General features: G+C 46.0%; 5 protein-coding genes across 5 annotated transcripts; 3 read left to right on the forward strand and 2 right to left on the reverse strand.

Moving 5' to 3' along the window:
* Nucleotides 1–904: 904 nt before the first annotated feature.
* GCG54_00014163 (uncharacterized protein) lies at nucleotides 905–1,861 on the forward strand (the record flags this gene model as incomplete). The annotated part of the gene is made up of 3 exons (XM_045414004.1): nucleotides 905–1,155; nucleotides 1,208–1,573; nucleotides 1,624–1,861. The coding sequence occupies 3 exons, from the start codon at nucleotides 905–907 to the stop codon at nucleotides 1,859–1,861; spliced, it is 855 nt and encodes a 284-aa protein (XP_045269108.1).
* Nucleotides 1,862–2,036: 175 nt separating this feature from the next.
* GCG54_00014164 (Tripeptidyl-peptidase sed3) lies at nucleotides 2,037–3,818 on the reverse strand (the record flags this gene model as incomplete). Its single annotated transcript, XM_045414005.1, has 1 exon — nucleotides 2,037–3,818. One exon carries the CDS (start codon nucleotides 3,816–3,818, stop codon nucleotides 2,037–2,039), a length of 1,782 nt encoding a protein of 593 aa, XP_045269109.1.
* A 576-nt stretch (nucleotides 3,819–4,394) lies between these two features.
* On the reverse strand, nucleotides 4,395–6,204 carry GCG54_00014165 (General alpha-glucoside permease; the record flags this gene model as incomplete). The annotated part of the gene is made up of 4 exons (XM_045414006.1): nucleotides 4,395–5,383; nucleotides 5,433–5,521; nucleotides 5,574–5,959; nucleotides 6,019–6,204. The coding sequence occupies 4 exons, from the start codon at nucleotides 6,202–6,204 to the stop codon at nucleotides 4,395–4,397; spliced, it is 1,650 nt and encodes a 549-aa protein (XP_045269110.1).
* Nucleotides 6,205–11,517: 5,313 nt separating this feature from the next.
* On the forward strand, nucleotides 11,518–13,147 carry GCG54_00014166 (uncharacterized protein; the record flags this gene model as incomplete). The annotated part of the gene is made up of 4 exons (XM_045414007.1): nucleotides 11,518–11,597; nucleotides 11,651–11,803; nucleotides 11,872–12,137; nucleotides 12,204–13,147. 4 exons carry the CDS (start codon nucleotides 11,518–11,520, stop codon nucleotides 13,145–13,147), a joined length of 1,443 nt encoding a protein of 480 aa, XP_045269111.1.
* Nucleotides 13,148–13,832: 685 nt separating this feature from the next.
* Nucleotides 13,833–15,582, forward strand: GCG54_00014167 (Alpha-galactosidase; the record flags this gene model as incomplete). Its single annotated transcript, XM_045414008.1, has 4 exons — nucleotides 13,833–13,931; nucleotides 13,986–14,262; nucleotides 14,317–14,528; nucleotides 14,650–15,582. 4 exons carry the CDS (start codon nucleotides 13,833–13,835, stop codon nucleotides 15,580–15,582), a joined length of 1,521 nt encoding a protein of 506 aa, XP_045269112.1.
* Nucleotides 15,583–16,865: the final 1,283 nt, after the last annotated feature.

Consider the following 16,865-nt stretch of genomic DNA (forward strand, 5'->3'; position numbering starts at 1 on the left):
GGCGGGTCCGACACTCCTCAGGAGAAAAACAATCACTATTCAGAGACGCGATGCTGCTGCCATTGACGAGGCGCATGGGATGCCTCCATACGCTGCAGATTATCATCGCAACAGATCCGACGGCTTGGCATCGGGATATTTTCAGTCTCCACGCCCTTCTAGAAGCTATTCCGGGAAATCGAGTCAGGCCCAGAGCCTCAATCCCAAGATGCAAGGCCGCTGGGCTGAACACACGATACAAGTTACCACTCGAGACGGCTGCATGACAGGCAAACAACCGCCGCTGCAAGGATTCCCAGCTGGTCCCAACGTGGCATCACTTGCACCCGCCCGCCGGCATGGTCCATCTGATCTTTCCGTGCTTCGCGGCATCTTCGGGCGAGACCACAGTTCGGTCCCTGAGACGATGCTGTTTGATCGTCTTGCCTCCACTCCCTTGTGACAGTCCTGACGGCCTTCCTCTGCCACCGCCGGTTGGCTAGCCGGACTCGTGTCAACCACATCTCCGGTTTCCTCACCCCACGAAACCCCGACATGGAGAAAACCTTCCTCAGCTCGCCGCTCATTTTAGTCTCCGTATCCTTTTTTCGCCGGTCCAATGCTACCTTGCAGCGCCCTACTCGTCTGGTTCCGAAAGTCAACACTCGATGAACCATACCTCCAAACAAGTGCCAAGAGCGCATGATTCGACATTAATCGGTGCATCATATGAACTCCCCGGCTAGGGTTTGCTGTCAACCCAACAATCGTGATGTCTACAAATGCCACGATGCTTCCGGCCCCGTGAAGTTTTGTCTTTGCTCCCATCTTTTCAATTCTTGTCCAACATCTCACCTGAGCGTCTTTCTTTTCTAACTTCGCACCACCTTCACTCATTATCCCACTCGGCAGGTCCAACTTCATCATGGTGTGCATTCAGTCATTCACTCTTCTCTGGCTTGCTTCGACAGCAGCTGCCCAAAAGTGCAAGATCCAATTCGATGGACGCATCCCGTCCGGGACGGCACTCAAGTCTCTCGATGCCAAGAACAACTTCTTCAATCCTCAGAACGTCTTTGGCAAGGGCTTAGCTTTCAGCCAAGTTCTCCAATTGCCCAAGCAGGCTGGCTCTCCTTTTGACGGCACGAAGAGCGTGCCCGTCGAAGTCACCATCAGGTACTGCCAATCGGCTAATACCCGAAACTGCAATTGGACTAACAAGCTTTAGTGACAAGTCCATCTTTAACAACCAGACCGGGTTTCGCCGCGCCGAACTCATCCCGTCCAGCAACTCCGGCACGGACCCGTCTACCACAGGCGTGAAGACCCTCCACTTCAGCATCGCAAAGGATGCGCAACGGCCCCTCAATACATCCCACGAGTACCAGATGGCTTTCCTAGAGAGTAACGACTTCAGCACGAACCAGATGGTCCTCAAGACTGGCACTATCCTCGGCGGAAGCAACGCCAACCCGGACACACTCCAGCTCTTTGGCAACGTCAACACGAAGCCGTCGCCTCCTGTCTTGTTCAGCACCCCCTTCACTGAGGGTGTGACACACAACTTTGCCGTTACGTTGGATTTTGGGGCCAAGTGAGTACTGCTACGTGCTTTCGACAGTCATGTCACTAACATAAGGGTAGCACAAGCAAGGTCTTCTACTCGACTGGCAAGGATCCCCTCAAGGCCCAGGGCGATGCAGTCAAGAACGACGTCAGTGGACAGGGACAGTACCATTTTGGTCTTCTCAAGAAGCCCGTGGGAGGCACCGGTGACATCACCAAGAACGGCTTCCAGCCTTCCGGTATTAACGAGGGAGTCATCTTCAGCGGTATCTTCCTTGAGGACAGTGCCGACGGATGCGTCAGCCTGGCTCCGTAAAGTAATCGAGTAAGAGCGAAACTCATTGCATCACGTCTCTGACCGCATAGAAGTTTCCCCTGGTTCATAATAGGCTCAGGCAATAAAGATAATCTCGATTATTGAATAACAAGCTAGAAATAGCCAGCCTATGAGTGTGTAATGTCTCTGGACGAGCCTATTACCAGAATTGGAATTAGTCCAAGTCCATAAACACTTTGAAGAACTTCTCAAAATCATTGGGCACTCCAAGGCCGGTGATTGTATCGAAACCGGGCTTCGCAGGCCATCCCCCAGGCGCGTCTCCGTTCCAGGCACAAGACTGGCTTTCTCCCTCAACAACATCTTGGAGTACGGCGCGCATCTTTTTGGAGTAGAGGGTTGGGTTCAACCAGCCAACTGAACCCTTTCCAGCCCGTAAACGTGCGTCATTGACCAGAGCTATCATGGCCGCAACGACAGGACAACTGGCACTGGTCCCGAGGACACTGCTCTCCTTGCCGGCTCGTTGAATGACAAAACCGGAACCGATGGCGCTGATGTCGGGAAAAGCACGACCGGAGGTATTGTAACGACCGTCAAGAGTGCCATTGAGGGCCTTGGTGTACTTCTTCACCACACCATCTTGCCATTCCGGTCTTTCAAAGTAGTTGCTGAAGCCACCAGTACTGAACTTAGCCCCATTAACGGGCGGCCCAGAGTTTGTGGTAGCCCCGATCGCAGTGACGTACGGACATGAAGCTGGAAAGGTTGGTAAAGTCATCTCGGTCATCTTGCCGTCATTGCTGTAGCACTTCAGACCTCCCGTACCCCGTGCACCGCCGTCTCCGCTAGCGGCAAGGACAGATACGCCTCGTGCTGCGAGAGAAGCGAACATGTCGCACGTCCTGATGGCGTACGGCTGCGGGACGCTCAGCTCATCATCGGCGTAAGAGATTGATATGACATGGGGCAAGGTGTCGTCCGGTCGGGCGAGAAGATACTCCAGAAACTCTAGGTAAGGCTCGTTGTCTGACTTTGGAGAGTCATCCGGCTTTCCATCCTTGTCTAGTTTTGTTCCGCGGCCTCCTGTGGAATAGTACACAACGTTGGCAGGATAACCCAAAGCCATGGCGTATTGGACATCAAGTGCAGCTTCCGAGCCGGCGACATTCGCGCTTTGCCGGTTCTCGCCGCCGTTGATGAGCTCGACGCTGAATTCGTAGCCCGTCTCCAGAATCTCGGGTGCAAAACGCTTTATAAACGTCGTGGTGTCTTCCTTGTTGATGTACTCCTCTAGGAAACCCGCAATGCCGAATTTGACGGGCGAGTTCCCGATGGGGGCTGTATAATTGATCTTGTAAAGGGATTTGATACAGATCGGGTCAGTGCCGTCGTTGCAGGGGCTCTTTGATTTACCGGGAGGTGCTTTTGATTTCTCGGCGAGCGGATCCAGCCGCAGTGGCTGGCGGAAGGTGGCCATGAAGTTGGTGACAGGATGAACAAAGTCGATGGCTGAGGAGATTTTCTCTGGAACCGAATATGAGAGGGCTCTAATAACCGGAACCCCGCCATTAAAGCTGTACTGGTTGAACTCCGTGTGAAGAAGCTTCTCGCCGTTTGCAACCGTCGTATTGAAATTGATCCAACTCCGGGATACCTCTAAGTCGACGATATCCTGAGCCGTAAGCCACGAACGTACGGCATCCACATCCTCTCGGCTGGCGGCACGGTAACCCTCTACGGATTCTTGAGAGAGATGTTTTGTGTAGTCCTTGCTAGTCGGGTTGCTGATAGCCTTGAGGCGAGACTTCAATTCGTTGAGCTTGGGCTGCTTAAGGGCAACGGAAAGGGTGATCCTATCCGTTTGTTCGGGTTTACCCTGGGATATCCAGCCTTCAGGGACATGGGCAACATTCTCGACCTGAGTAAGGGCGCTTCCGACAGAGATAATTGCAGATGCTGTGATCGCATACAAGGTGAGATAGTTGGCGATCATAATGGCGGCAGAAATATTGGAAAGAACTCGAGTAAGTATCCAACAAATCCAACAAGAAGATAAATTGCACAAAGATACCTATCGGCTTTTGAACCTCATCAGTGCAGGAATTACGAGGAATTAAACTCGTTGCCGTGATCCTAATTAGGAAAAAAGGTGAGGTCGGACGACGCTTGCATTTACATCCCACGAGCTTGGGCGTTTATGTTGCCTGTTCTCTTTGACCAACATAGTATTTTTGGGATTATTCTTCGGTCTATGCGGCCGGTATTTCCTGCGGAAACCAATGCAATACATCATTTTCGGCACGGATCAATGGCAAAATCATTGGTACCATCAATTCAGCCTTTCACACATTCAGCCGTGATGCAATGACACGACGTTAAGGAATGCTCCGGTTAGCCGCTTTCGGCATTGGCACATGAGACAACCTGTGCCTTTGCGAAGAACACTTTCAATAAGATACCGGGGAAACTCATTAAAGATTGTAGATAGACATGTAATATGTAGCACTCGGTTCTGCAAATGGTAGTGGCATTGCGGGCATGAGGTCCGGGCTTACAAACAACACGGTGCCTAAACTTCGTGCTCATGGTGGCTGACCACGGCGGCAATCTTCTCTTGACGGTTGGCGACCTCCTCCAATTGCGGTCTTAGGGCATCGGCTGCCTCTTGCGAGAAGTGACGAGCGCTAACCCGATGCTCGAAGAGCAAGTCAATCTCCGAGTACGTGAGACCAAACGGCTCCGGCAGTCTGAAGAACGTCCACGCGAGGAACAGGGCTGCAATACCAGCCCAAAAGAAACCACCCTTGGCGCCCCAATTCCAGTCGTTTGTTCCGATGATCTTAGGCTGAATGGCGTTGACGATGAAGCCACCCGAGTTGTAGAAGGCACGGGCGAGTGCGACAGTCTTGACACGCAGCCGAGTGGATGGCATCTCAGCCACGAGGGTGTAGCAAGATGGACCGACGCTAAGCTGGAAGAGGAAGAGCATCACGACGATGAGAGCTCCCACACCCCAAGACTTTGCGTTCGATTCGGCGCCGACGCCGAGTCCTCCGATGACGATGAGAATGACGACCATGGACGACAAGCCCGCCAAGTAAAGGGTGCGTCTGCCAATGTGGGTCATGATGTACCATGCGATGATGCATCCGATGAGACCGATGCAGTTCTGTACCAAGCCCATTGAGAATCCGCTTTCTTTACTGAGACCGGCGCTTGTCATGAACTGCACACCATAGCCCATGAAAGGCACTCCGCAGAAAGACTGGGTCAGCCAGACCATGCACGCAATCTCGGTGCGGCGGAGGTCGATGCCACGGAAGCAGTCCCAGTAGTGAGTTCCGGAGCTGACCTCAATCTCAAATTGGTTGGTGAGTCGCATCATCTCCATGTGGGCATCCAGATCAAAGTGGACGCCACTCTGAGGAGATGTCAAGCTGCGGACCGCTTCTCTGGCCTCCTCCATGCGGTTCTGGCGAACGAGCCACCAAGGGCTCTCTGGGGCGAACAAGGTGCCGATGATGATGGGGATAGGCCATACCCATTGAATCGCGAAGGCTGTATCAAAGTCAGCGAAGCGGTCGATTGTCTCTCCCTCATCACTTACGAATACGATAACCCCACTGATTATCAATCTGCAACAGACCACGAAGCATGCCGCTGCTGATGAGTCCTCCGATAACCCAGCACATGTTACTGCGCCCATTAGTTGATGTTCGCATCATCTGCGATCGGAAAAAAAACTTACACCCAGGACGTCATGTAGCCTCTGAGTGCCATAGGGCAGATATCGGCAGCATAGGTGACAGCCAAGGTCTGGAAGATGCCCCATGGGATACCCTGAATAAGAGCACCAGCAAGAAACATCGGTAGACCATTGGAGAAGAACGGAATGAAGACGGCACCAATCATCGCGACCATAGAGACGACCATAGTCTTCTTGTATCCAAGCCACTCGGTGATGAAGCCATTGAGGATGAGACCAAGGATGGAGCCGACTTGGACACCGTTGTTGATGATTGTTTGCCACCGGGACGAGACGATCATTTCACCCTTGGCATTGATCTCGTCTCCATAACGGTTCGCAAACGCCGGAAAGACGTAAAAGTTGCTCATCAAGTTGGTGTCGTAACCCTTTGCGGGTTGTTAGTACCTCGCTATGACTGAGTCTCCCAGGACGGGCGACAGCGTACCTCCATGATGATAGCCAGAGAGATGATGAACGAGAATATCACGGCCTTGGGCCAGAATCTAAGAGAGTCTCGAACGCTCATCCCACGCTCGATCTGCATCGCCGTGATGGCTTCGCCTTGGTTATGATCATTGTGGTGGCTGGCGGCTGGCACCGAATCGGCGCCAATGGCCTTGTCTTGCGACATGTCGAATCAGATTGTAAGGAATCGCCGAAGAAACCGGGCCGTCGAGAATGAGGTTATTCCCATATCATGACTATAGTTGGAGAGGGCGCGAGGTCGCATTTATAGACAAGAACGCGGGGGCTGTTCACACCCTGCAACGCAACACAACAGTTGCCATCTGAACAGGCCAGAGCCCAATCCAATCTCCTGGTATTGCCGAGGATGTGCGGAGAACCCAGACGAACCCATGATGGGGGCAGCGTTGGCATCGCACGTTTTGAGGACCAAAGCCGCACATCGAGGTGCTGATGGGAGGGTCCCATGGGGAATTCTCCGGGTTGGAGACGATGGTCGGTCGAGACTTTTGGGGAAGCAACCAGGTGCCATCATTCGTCAGACGACTGTGGGTGACACGACTCAATGCTCTGAGCCGGGGTTGAGAGAGAAAACCGCACTTATTTGCGTTTGCCTTACCTGAAACCCCTGTCAGTGCGCGATTTATTACCCCTCTACGCTACTTTTGCCTATTCGTACGTGCTAACGCTAAAAACGCGTTAATTAATGCAAATTATCATATAAATTGATTATTAATAGCTTTAGAAGACCTTTTTTTCGCTAGAATCTATATACTATCCTTCTTTTTATCCTTATAGGGTTAACTCCTCTTAAGTAAGCGTATTAAGGTACTATAGGGGGCTAAAATTATTACTAATTATATTAATTTAGGGCTTATAATATTATTATTATCTATCTAGCTAGTATTATTAATAAATTAATATATATTATTATGAAATCTAGGTATAAATTAATTATTAGTATTATTAATAAGCTTCTTTTTACCTCATAATATTTATATAACTATATCTTATCTTTTAATAATAAAGTGCCTTAAATATATTAACACTAGAGATCTTATTATTAAACCTATTTAGTAATATGAAGTATATATAATATAGCTTTCTTACTATCTATCCTCTTTACTAGTACTATATTTAATTAAAATTATACTAATATTATAGAGTAAATAATACTAAGGCTATTAAGTAGTAAGTAATAAGCTTAGCTAAAAGAGTTACTACCTATTTATTACTTTAATAATAAGTTAATTATAGAGCTTATTAAGTATAATATTATAATAGTTTAAATCTATTATTAATAATAAGAGATATCTAAAGATATACTAAAACTATATTAACTAGTAGGTTTTAGGTATTATAAGATATTATTAATTTATAAGGAGGTAATCTTTAAGCTTTTATATAATAAGACTAACTACTATTTTAATAAAGTTTAAGGTTTTCTTATAGAAGAGTTTAATTTATCTATATTTATATTAGTAATCTCTTACTACTTCAAAAAGATCTAATAGAAGAAGAAGAAGATTTAGTATATTACTTAGTAATAAAACTAAGTTATATGAGAAGTATATATTATATTAATTTATAACTATACTACTAATATATTTATTTTTATTAATAAGAGTAGTATTAATTATTAAAGTAGTATTAGATATATAAGTTAAATACTAAAGGGTATAAAGCTATTAAAGTAGAGTGTTATAAAAAGAGGTATATAGTATTATATCTTACTAGCTCTTACTATTAATAGTCTTCTTAATTATATTATTTATCTTAAATATATAGATATTAATAGCTTCTTATATTAAATTAAGAACTTTATATTACTAAAGATAGGGAAGTTTTTTAGTTTAAAGTTAGTCTTAGTTATAAATAATATAATATAATATAACTAAAAGTAGTTAGAGGATATCTATTAATAGTATAGTATTAAATTGCTATATTTACCTGCATACTTACTAGATTTTAACCTTATTAAGGCGTTCTTTAGTAACTTTAAAACTTATTTATAGAGGTAATATATAAAGTATAAATAGATTGAGGTAATAGATACCTTCTTTATAGACTTTCTTTATAACTATACCTTTAAAGTAGCTAAAAATACTAACGCTATTTTATATTATTTTTATTATTATAGTATTTATATTAAAATAGATAGAGATATTAATAGAGAGGAGAGCTTACTATAAAGTTAAGTTTGTAGCTATAGTTATATTTAACTTTAATATTATTAAGGGCTTTTTTACTTAAAAGAACGTAATATTAATATAAAATAAAAATAATCTAATCTTAATAGTTAGTTAGTTTTATAACGCTTTAATTATAGTATATTTCTTTTTAGTTATAGTATTAGAGGTATATCTTATTTATTAGATAAATTATTATTAGTTATTAAGGTTAAGATCTTTATATTTATATAAAGAAGTAGGAAAAAACCCCTCTCTACTTATTAAAGTTTACTATTATTATTATTATTAAGTGATTAGGTAAGAGAAGTAGTAGGAGAGTGAATATTATTAGTTGCTTTAATTAGAAGGTTTTATTTAATAGTATTAGCTAGAAGTATTATATTATCTAGAAGTATTATGTTATCTACTTAAAAATCTATTAGCTTTTAATATTATAAAGAGGTAGGTATAAACTATAGTTAGTTATTAAATTTATAATATTTTGCTTAATTAGGAATTATTTGATTTTGCTTCTGATTGTTTTTGTAATGCCTATAGGGATATTATTTTTATTAAACTAATTGGTTAGTGCTTTTTAAAGGGATTTAAGTTAGAAATAAGCTTATAGAATAGCGTTAAGAGTAGTAGAGAGATTAATATCCTATTTAGTATCTTTAGTCCTTTTTGTTCTTTATAGATACTTTAGATATTTATAGAGAAGTTGTAGTATAGGCTTAATCTGAGGAATAGGTAGAGAGGAGGATAAAATTAGTAAATCCTATTTCTTAGTATATAGTAGTGTTAATAGTAGTCTTATTAGTAGTAGTACTAGTAATAATAACTAAGTAGGAGTATAGTAGTTATAATAAAGATAAGTTAGTAGTATGAGGTTATAGAATAGTAATAGTGATAATATATTAACTTAGTTTATAATATAGAGGCTAAAAGAAGGTAGATTAAGCTTATTAGTACTATCTCTATTACTTTTACTACTATTTACCTTTAGTATAACCTTACTCTATAGCTTAGATTTACTCTTATAGAAGTAGTTATTATAGCGTGAGGTTATATTAATAATAATATTCTCTAGAGGCTTATTAATAGTTATTTCTCTATTAGCTATAGCTTTAGCTTAAGCTATAAGATATTATTTATAGATCTGAAGATAAATAGGTAGGCTTAATGAGGTAAAAGGATAAGTGATATAGTAGTTATTAGTGATATTATTATAATTATTAAAGTATTTAACTTCTAACTTATACTTATAGAGGGCTTAAATTACTTAATATATATTTTAAGTCTTTTTTTATTTTAACTTATTAGTTAATAATAGGTTGTTCTATTATCTCTATTAATATAATAGTTTACTAATATTACTAAGTTTAATAAGAATAGGCTTAATAAAGTTATTGTTCTAATATAAAGTTTATAAGGTTATACTAAGTTATAAAGGTATCTTAATAGAGTTTTAAAGTAGTATTACTCTAACTAAGGGGGTTATTTAAGTAGAATTTATACTAGATAGTATTAGAGATAACTACTAAGACTTATAATAATAGCTTATAGAGATTAGTATATATTAGTTAAGTAGTTTTAATATAATAAGAGTAATAATCTTAATTTATAATAACTTATTCTTCTTCTTATTATTCTTAATAGTATTACTAATCTATCTTTAGTATTTAAATAGCTATAAGTCTTAGTTATTAAGCTTTTAGTAGTTAATATAGAATATCTCTTTAGAGAATATAGCTTAACGATTTAAGCTAGAGAGGAAGGTGATTTAGGTAGAGTTAAATATAAAAAAGTAATTATTATACTATGAAGTGTACTTATAATAGAAGTTTCTAATTATATTATAAATAATATACTTAGCTTAGTTATTTATATTCTTTTATTTAATCTCTCTAACTTTAATATTTAGTTATATTTTAATACTATTTTTAGAAATCTTAATCTTTATATAAACTTAAAGTTCTATAAGAGGTAGTAGTAGTAGTAATAGTTATAATAGAGGTAGTAATAAATATTCCTTAAAGGGATTATTCTCTTTAGTAGTAAGATTAATTAGTAGCTTTATAGTAGTCTTAATAATAGCTTTAGTAATAGCCTTAATAATAGCTTTAATATTATTAACTTTTAGTTATTATATCTCCTTAACCTTATTAGTACTATTATCTATTACCTCTAGTATTAATAAGTTATACTACTTATTTATGAAGTTTATTTATAGTTAAGGCTATTAAGTAATAACTTTAATTATAGGTTTATATATACTACTATTAGTATAAAACCTTTTTCCTCTTATATTTACTCTACTTTAAGAGTTCTAATTACTATTATACCTCTTATTAATTAGGCTAGCTTTACCTCTCTTAAAGCTAATAGAGGAGTTTGCTATCCTTTTTATAATTAGCTAGGGGCTTTCTGTTATAGCTATTTTATTAAAAATAATATATTTTAAGTTAGATTAAAGTTAATATAGTATAAGCTTTCTCTTATAATCTTCTTTTTAGAGAACTAAGGTAGGTAAGAAGGATTTTTATATTACTAGTTTTATTAGTAGAAATCCTAGTTTTAGGGAGATATTCTCACTTTTATATAATATTACTAGTTTTAATAACTATACTAGTTATATAGAGGCTAGATTATTATTATCCTACTTTAGTATTATGATATTATACCTATATTACGCTCTAAATAGTATTAAAAAGCCTAAATTACGTTAAGAAGTGTGTTAATTGATGTTAGTGGCGTTATTATTGATGGTAAAAAGTGGCGTGGAGGGGTAATAAATTGCGCACTGATAGGGGTTTTGGGTAAGGCAAACGCAAATGAGTGCGTCAGTATTCCGCCGCTAGCCCCCAATCGAGCGTAGGATACCGACAGGGAGGGCCCCTGGTCACTCGAACTCGGCCGGGTAACCAACGCGTGGTGAAATAGAGCAGCCCAGGGACAGTAATTTTTTGGTGTCATTTTCTCACTGTCGTCAATACCAAACGCCCCATCTGTACCTGTCCAACACTCGTTGCGCGCCGCTTGACGAGCACAGCGGCCTTTGCTCCGAGGTCACTTCCGCGGCATGCGGAAACCTTCGGCTTGTGCTGCATGTCGGTACATATTCGGTTGCCCCATCGTCTTCACATGACGTCCCTGCGCTGGAAAGAATTGCCTGACATGATCCTGCAGAGCCCGGCGGCGCAAATGCCACTCCAGGGAGGGCCTCGAAGACTGCATTTACTGCCACGAAAGGGGGATCAAATGCGTCCAGAAACCACCTCAAGGCGGGTACTACGAGCAAAGAGAAAATGAGCGCAAGAAAAATCAGGAAGAACAGGAACGGCAGCACCAACAACAAGGACAATCAAGCCCGTCACCCGGATCCCATGTGAGTGGTTGGTGCTCCCGATGTGAGACCACGCCGCATGCCACTCTGCCTAGTCTGCCCGTCCGGCTGGATCTGGTGAGACTCTACTTCGACTACATCCATGACCAGTTCCACTCCCTCTTTCACCGGCCAAGCTTTATTGAGGATGCTCTCGCCGACCGGGTGCCTCACGGACTCCTCTACGGTATCTGTGCCTTGTCTGCCAGGTGCGTCATCCATGCGTCGCCAAGACTCATTGATAATGAAGACGGACAGAGATCTGATAACAATCCAGATTTTCGACCGACCCCTCCTTCGCGGACATTGACCCGCGGGACAGAGGACGTGTATATCTGACAGCTGCTGAGAAGCTGACCAACCTTCGCAATGTGTCGTTAACCACCATCCAACTTTGTGTGCTGGTGGGAGCCGCAGCAACAGCCGATGGGGATGGGGAAACGGAAAACATCTACTATGGCGTAGCATGTCGCATGGCACAGCTGCTGGACCTCCCCAACCGACCAGCAACCAGCCTCTTGGAACGCGAGATCAATATAAGGGGTAAGACGATCCTCCGATGCCAAGTTCATCTGCAAGGCACGAGAAGCCCGACTGACAGGTCCCCAGTTTGGTGGTCACTCTGCATGATTGACGTGTGGTCATCCACCGCAGTCAAGCTGCCCAAGTTGCTACCGGCGAGATCCGACATTCCCCTGCCGATGGACGATCTGCCGTTCCTATCGATGAGCCGCAGCGTTCCCGCAGCACCCTTGTCGAACCAGAGCTCGCAACATCTCTCGCAGATGGTGAGGCTGAATAGGATCTTGCTTGACATCAATGACTTCAACCAGCGTTGCGTGGCCGAGAACCCTGACTGGGACTCTCTGGAGCAGGGCGTGGAGACCTTGAGCGCTCGTATGGAAGCCTGGCTTGCAGATCTCCCAGACAACATGAGAGATACACCCGAAAACTTTGCCTGGTTCGCGGCACGAGGTCTCGGCCGGACCTTTGCTGCGGTGTACTTGGGATACTATCACTTTGGGCAACTGCTTTACTACCAATTTCTGTACGGCGCAGCTGCTACAACGGCCATCAACCCTACGGCATCCGCGTCCGTCGCGCGCCGAGACTCGTATGCAAACAAATGCAAAGATCATGCCGCCCGGCTGTGCGACATGGTATACCGCACGCAAACAACAGCCGGCGCTGACGTTAGATATACCATGACGGCGCATGTACTGGTCATCGCGTCCACGGTCCAAATCCACACCCTGCTGTTCAGCGGTAACGAGGCAGACATAAGCGTGGCTCGCCAGCGTTTGGAGAGAAACTTTGAGCTGATCTTGCAACTACGATGTTACTGGCCAACGACGGACCACGCCATTAGCCGTCTGAGAGCATTCCACGAGACAGCGCGGACGAGCATCGACACAAGCTTCGTCCTGGACCGTTGGATGCTCCGATTTTTGGTTGAGTTCGCGGAGCCAATGGAGGAAAAGGACGTCGGAAGTATCCGGCGCGGGGATGAAGATGAAATGGAGTCACTGTGGACGATGGAGGGGCTCCGATGAGGGGGTGGATTGTGTGGTGAAGTTGGGGAGCTGATTCTGGACTCTTGGCCCGTCGGTGGAGACTGAGCTCTTGGGTACTACATAGTGGACTTATTCGATCTCGCGCTCTCACATGCCACACACACAGCCATGAAGCCGTTCATGTTCGTGACCTGGGGTGAGGTGAGGGACTCATCTTCCGAGAAATACGCCGGCAAGGGCTGCAAAAATTCTCACGAGCCAGTGAACACCCGGCATAGCAGCGGGGTGCCTTCTTGGCAACAGTTGCAGGTATTCCTTCCGATCATTTGCCAGGCCCTCCCCCCGAGATGCAGTGCTCAGGCCGTTTGACCAGCGGATCCGAATGACTCGGGGGGATGGTTGGTTGGAACCTGGAAGTGCGGAGAAGGCGGCGGGAAACTCGACGAGTATTCCGCCCCCTGTCGGCAGCACGCTCCGTTTACATGACCTCGCCGGCCAGTTGCCCCTCCGTGCCCCTCTCTTGGCGGCCGGCATCATGTAAGTCGGAGCCCGCGAAACGTGATGTTGGAGGCCACGATGGCGGGGCTGAATGGATCTGCTATGCTACCTTTGCTGACCGTCTGCTCGGTATAAGAACGGAAGCCCGAACGACTTTGTGCCTATTTCATCGAGCCGAGAAACTAGCAGAACCCATTGCTATTTCTGTGGTCACATGAATGTCAAAATGACACCAAGATCGCTGGGTTTTGTGACCGCGTTGGCATCGGCCAGCCGCGTCGCCGCGCTCATGAACGGACTGGCTGACACACCTCCAATGGGATGGGTAAGTCGTTGGCAGCCTTCCGGTATATGAGACTGGATGACTGACCATGAACAGAACAATTGGAACGCATTCGCCTGCGATGTCTCCGAGCACCTCTTGCTGAGCACTTCGGACCGCATCGTGAGCCTTGGCCTGCGCGACTTGGGATACAACCACGTCGTTCTGGATGACTGCTGGCAAGATGAGAACGGCCGTGATGCAGAGGGCAAGCTTCAGCCGAACCTTGAAAAGTTTCCCAACGGCCTCAACCACGTATCCGATCATATCCACGAGCATGGCATGAAATATGGCATGTATTCCACGGCTGGCGAGATGACCTGCGCCAGATTCGGTAAGTTTATGAGTGTGTCTCTATCCACCTGAAAGTCTGGTTGACACTTTCAAGCCGGCTCTCTGGACCACGAGAAGGACGATGCCGAGAGCTTCGCTTCCTGGGGCATCGACTTCCTCAAGTACGACAACTGTTTCCACATGGGCCGGATGGGCACGCCCGAAATCTCCTTCAATAGATTCAAGAAGATGTCCGATGCCCTGCAGGAGACTGGCCGACCGATTTCTCTCAACCTCTGCAACTGGGGTGAAGACTATGTGCACACGGTATGTCTGCCTGATTGCTCCTTCCTATGCCCCCATGTTTCCTGTTGTTACCGTCGTCCACAATATCCTATTCATCTCTTGTTATTTCGGCCGGACCTGGAATCTGCTAACGATCGATCAGTGGGGAATGTCCATTGCCAACTCTTGGCGCATGTCCGGCGACATCTACGACTCCTTCACCCGTCCCGACGATCTCTGCAGCTGCAACACCGCCGCGGACCCTTTCTGCATCGCCCCGGGAACCCACTGCTCCGTCCTGTTCATCATCAACCGCGTCGCCGCCTTCGCCGACAAGTCCATCCCCGGCGGCTGGAACGATCTCGACATGCTCGAGGTCGGGCAGGGCGGCATGACGGACGAGGAGTACAAAGCCCACTTCGCCCTCTGGGCTGCGCTCAAGTCGCCCCTGATGCTCGGCAACGACCTCCGCGACATGCCCGCCGAGGCGCTCAGCATCGTGAACAACCCCGCCATTATCGCCATCAGCCAGGACCCCCACGGCCGCAGCGCTCTTCGAGTCAGGAGGGATGTCGGCGGCGGCTTGGTGCCGGACGAGTTCGGCGTCGCGGAGACGCAGGTCTGGAGCGGACGGCTGGAGAACGGCGACCAGGTCGTCATCTTCCTCAACGCCGCGGGCGCCGAGGTGGACATGAAGTCGTCGCTTGCGGAGATCTTCGTCGCTGACGGCCCTGGAGGCTCGGCGCCACAGGTGAAGTACAAGTGGGCTGTTCACGATCTGTGGGCGGATCGCATGCCGACGGAGACGGCGCAGGCGCTCTTTGACGCGGAGAGCGACGACGCCCGGATCAGGATCTTCAGGGACGCGAACTGGTATAACGCCACGGAGATCCCGTACGCTGTCGGTCTGGACAAGGAGGACCCGAGGTTGTTTGGCAAGAAGATTGGCGATGTTGAGCCGAAGGGTGTGTTGACGGCCACTGTGCCTAGCCACGCGGCGAAGGTCTTCCGGCTCAGGCGGATCGCGCAGCCTGGGGATGGCTTCAAGGCGAAGAGCCATGACCGCACAAACAGAGCAATCAAAGACGAGCTCTGAGGAGTTTGTGTATGAGCCATAGGTAGGTAAACGGATGTGGAAACTTCGCGTCGGGTTTGTCATATTTAGTAGTCATTGCGGAAGGAAGTGTTGCGACTTTTGCATGGTCGATAGAGAGAATATCGAGTACTGCACTGGCTTCAAACATTATAGATGGTTGGCATTCCCCTTGGCCAACGAAGAAAGCGAACACATGATCGCGGTTGAGCCGGCCGTAGAACGACGACCCGGTCTACGAAGAAACCTTGATTAGGTATTTAGATCAAAGATCAAAGTGATGAAGAGACTATGCCATGAAAAGCCGTCATCTTGTTTCAATCAATCCATCAACTGTAAAGGGGTAATAGCGAAGAAGGACAGTTGCTTATGCTACAGCTCATGCTACAGTCGTAGAAGACTGTTTCTCATCCCTGTACTCAACGGTTGCTCGTTAAACATGCGTCCATTATCGAATATCACGAATTGCAGAAAGACAGCAAAGGGCTCCGACAGCAAGAAAGAGAGAGTCCATGGCGAGCGAGCAAGACATGGGCGGTTCGGGCAAACAGCATCACTCAGACACTACGGACTGGCTGAGAACCACGGCCGACAAGATGAAGTCTCATCCACCTCAAAGGAGGCTGAACACATCCAAAACGCTTCGACCGCTGAAGTCCAGAAGCTTTTGGCTGCCTGAAGATGGAGGCGACTCCCAGAGCCAGCCTCAATCGACCCAGCCCGACGACTCAACCACGGACCGCTTGCCTGTCATCGGGTCTTAGAAAGCCGGCAAGACGATTCTGATACCATCAGGACTCAGCGAGCATGCGAAGGTCGTCAGAATCGAGACCAGGGCTCGCTCAGCAACGGATCGTGGGACAGAAGCGAAGCCCCTTGATGCCGAGCACCCGCGCTCGCCTATTCAAGCATGTCGTGTCTCGATCCCCAAGCACCCCTGAACGTCCACCGTGACCATTGTGCTCCTGAATCGGAAACCGTTCCCATTCAAGTGTACGGGGGCCGGAGGAGAGTGAAGAAGGACCTAGGTTTGTGACCGGAAGAGGCCGCCCCCATAGGTGGTCGAGTGTCTGAGCCACAGACGTGGGCCGGTTCAACATCAGGCAGAGACCGGGGGATCCGATCGTCGTTGTCGTCGAGCTACATAGATCAATCCTGTAGGATGGTTTCAATGAAGAAACTTCTAGGTTCATGTCGCAGTTTAGCATGTTGATGGCGGCTAGAAAAGGTTCCGTGGCTTTGAATATTCTCCTTGTGTCACTCCACAATGTAGCGGAAGCGCATCA

This window comes from Colletotrichum gloeosporioides (assembly GCF_011800055.1).
Source record: "Colletotrichum gloeosporioides strain Lc1 chromosome Unknown consensus_14, whole genome shotgun sequence".
Classification (NCBI taxonomy): Eukaryota; Fungi; Ascomycota; class Sordariomycetes; order Glomerellales; family Glomerellaceae; genus Colletotrichum; species Colletotrichum gloeosporioides.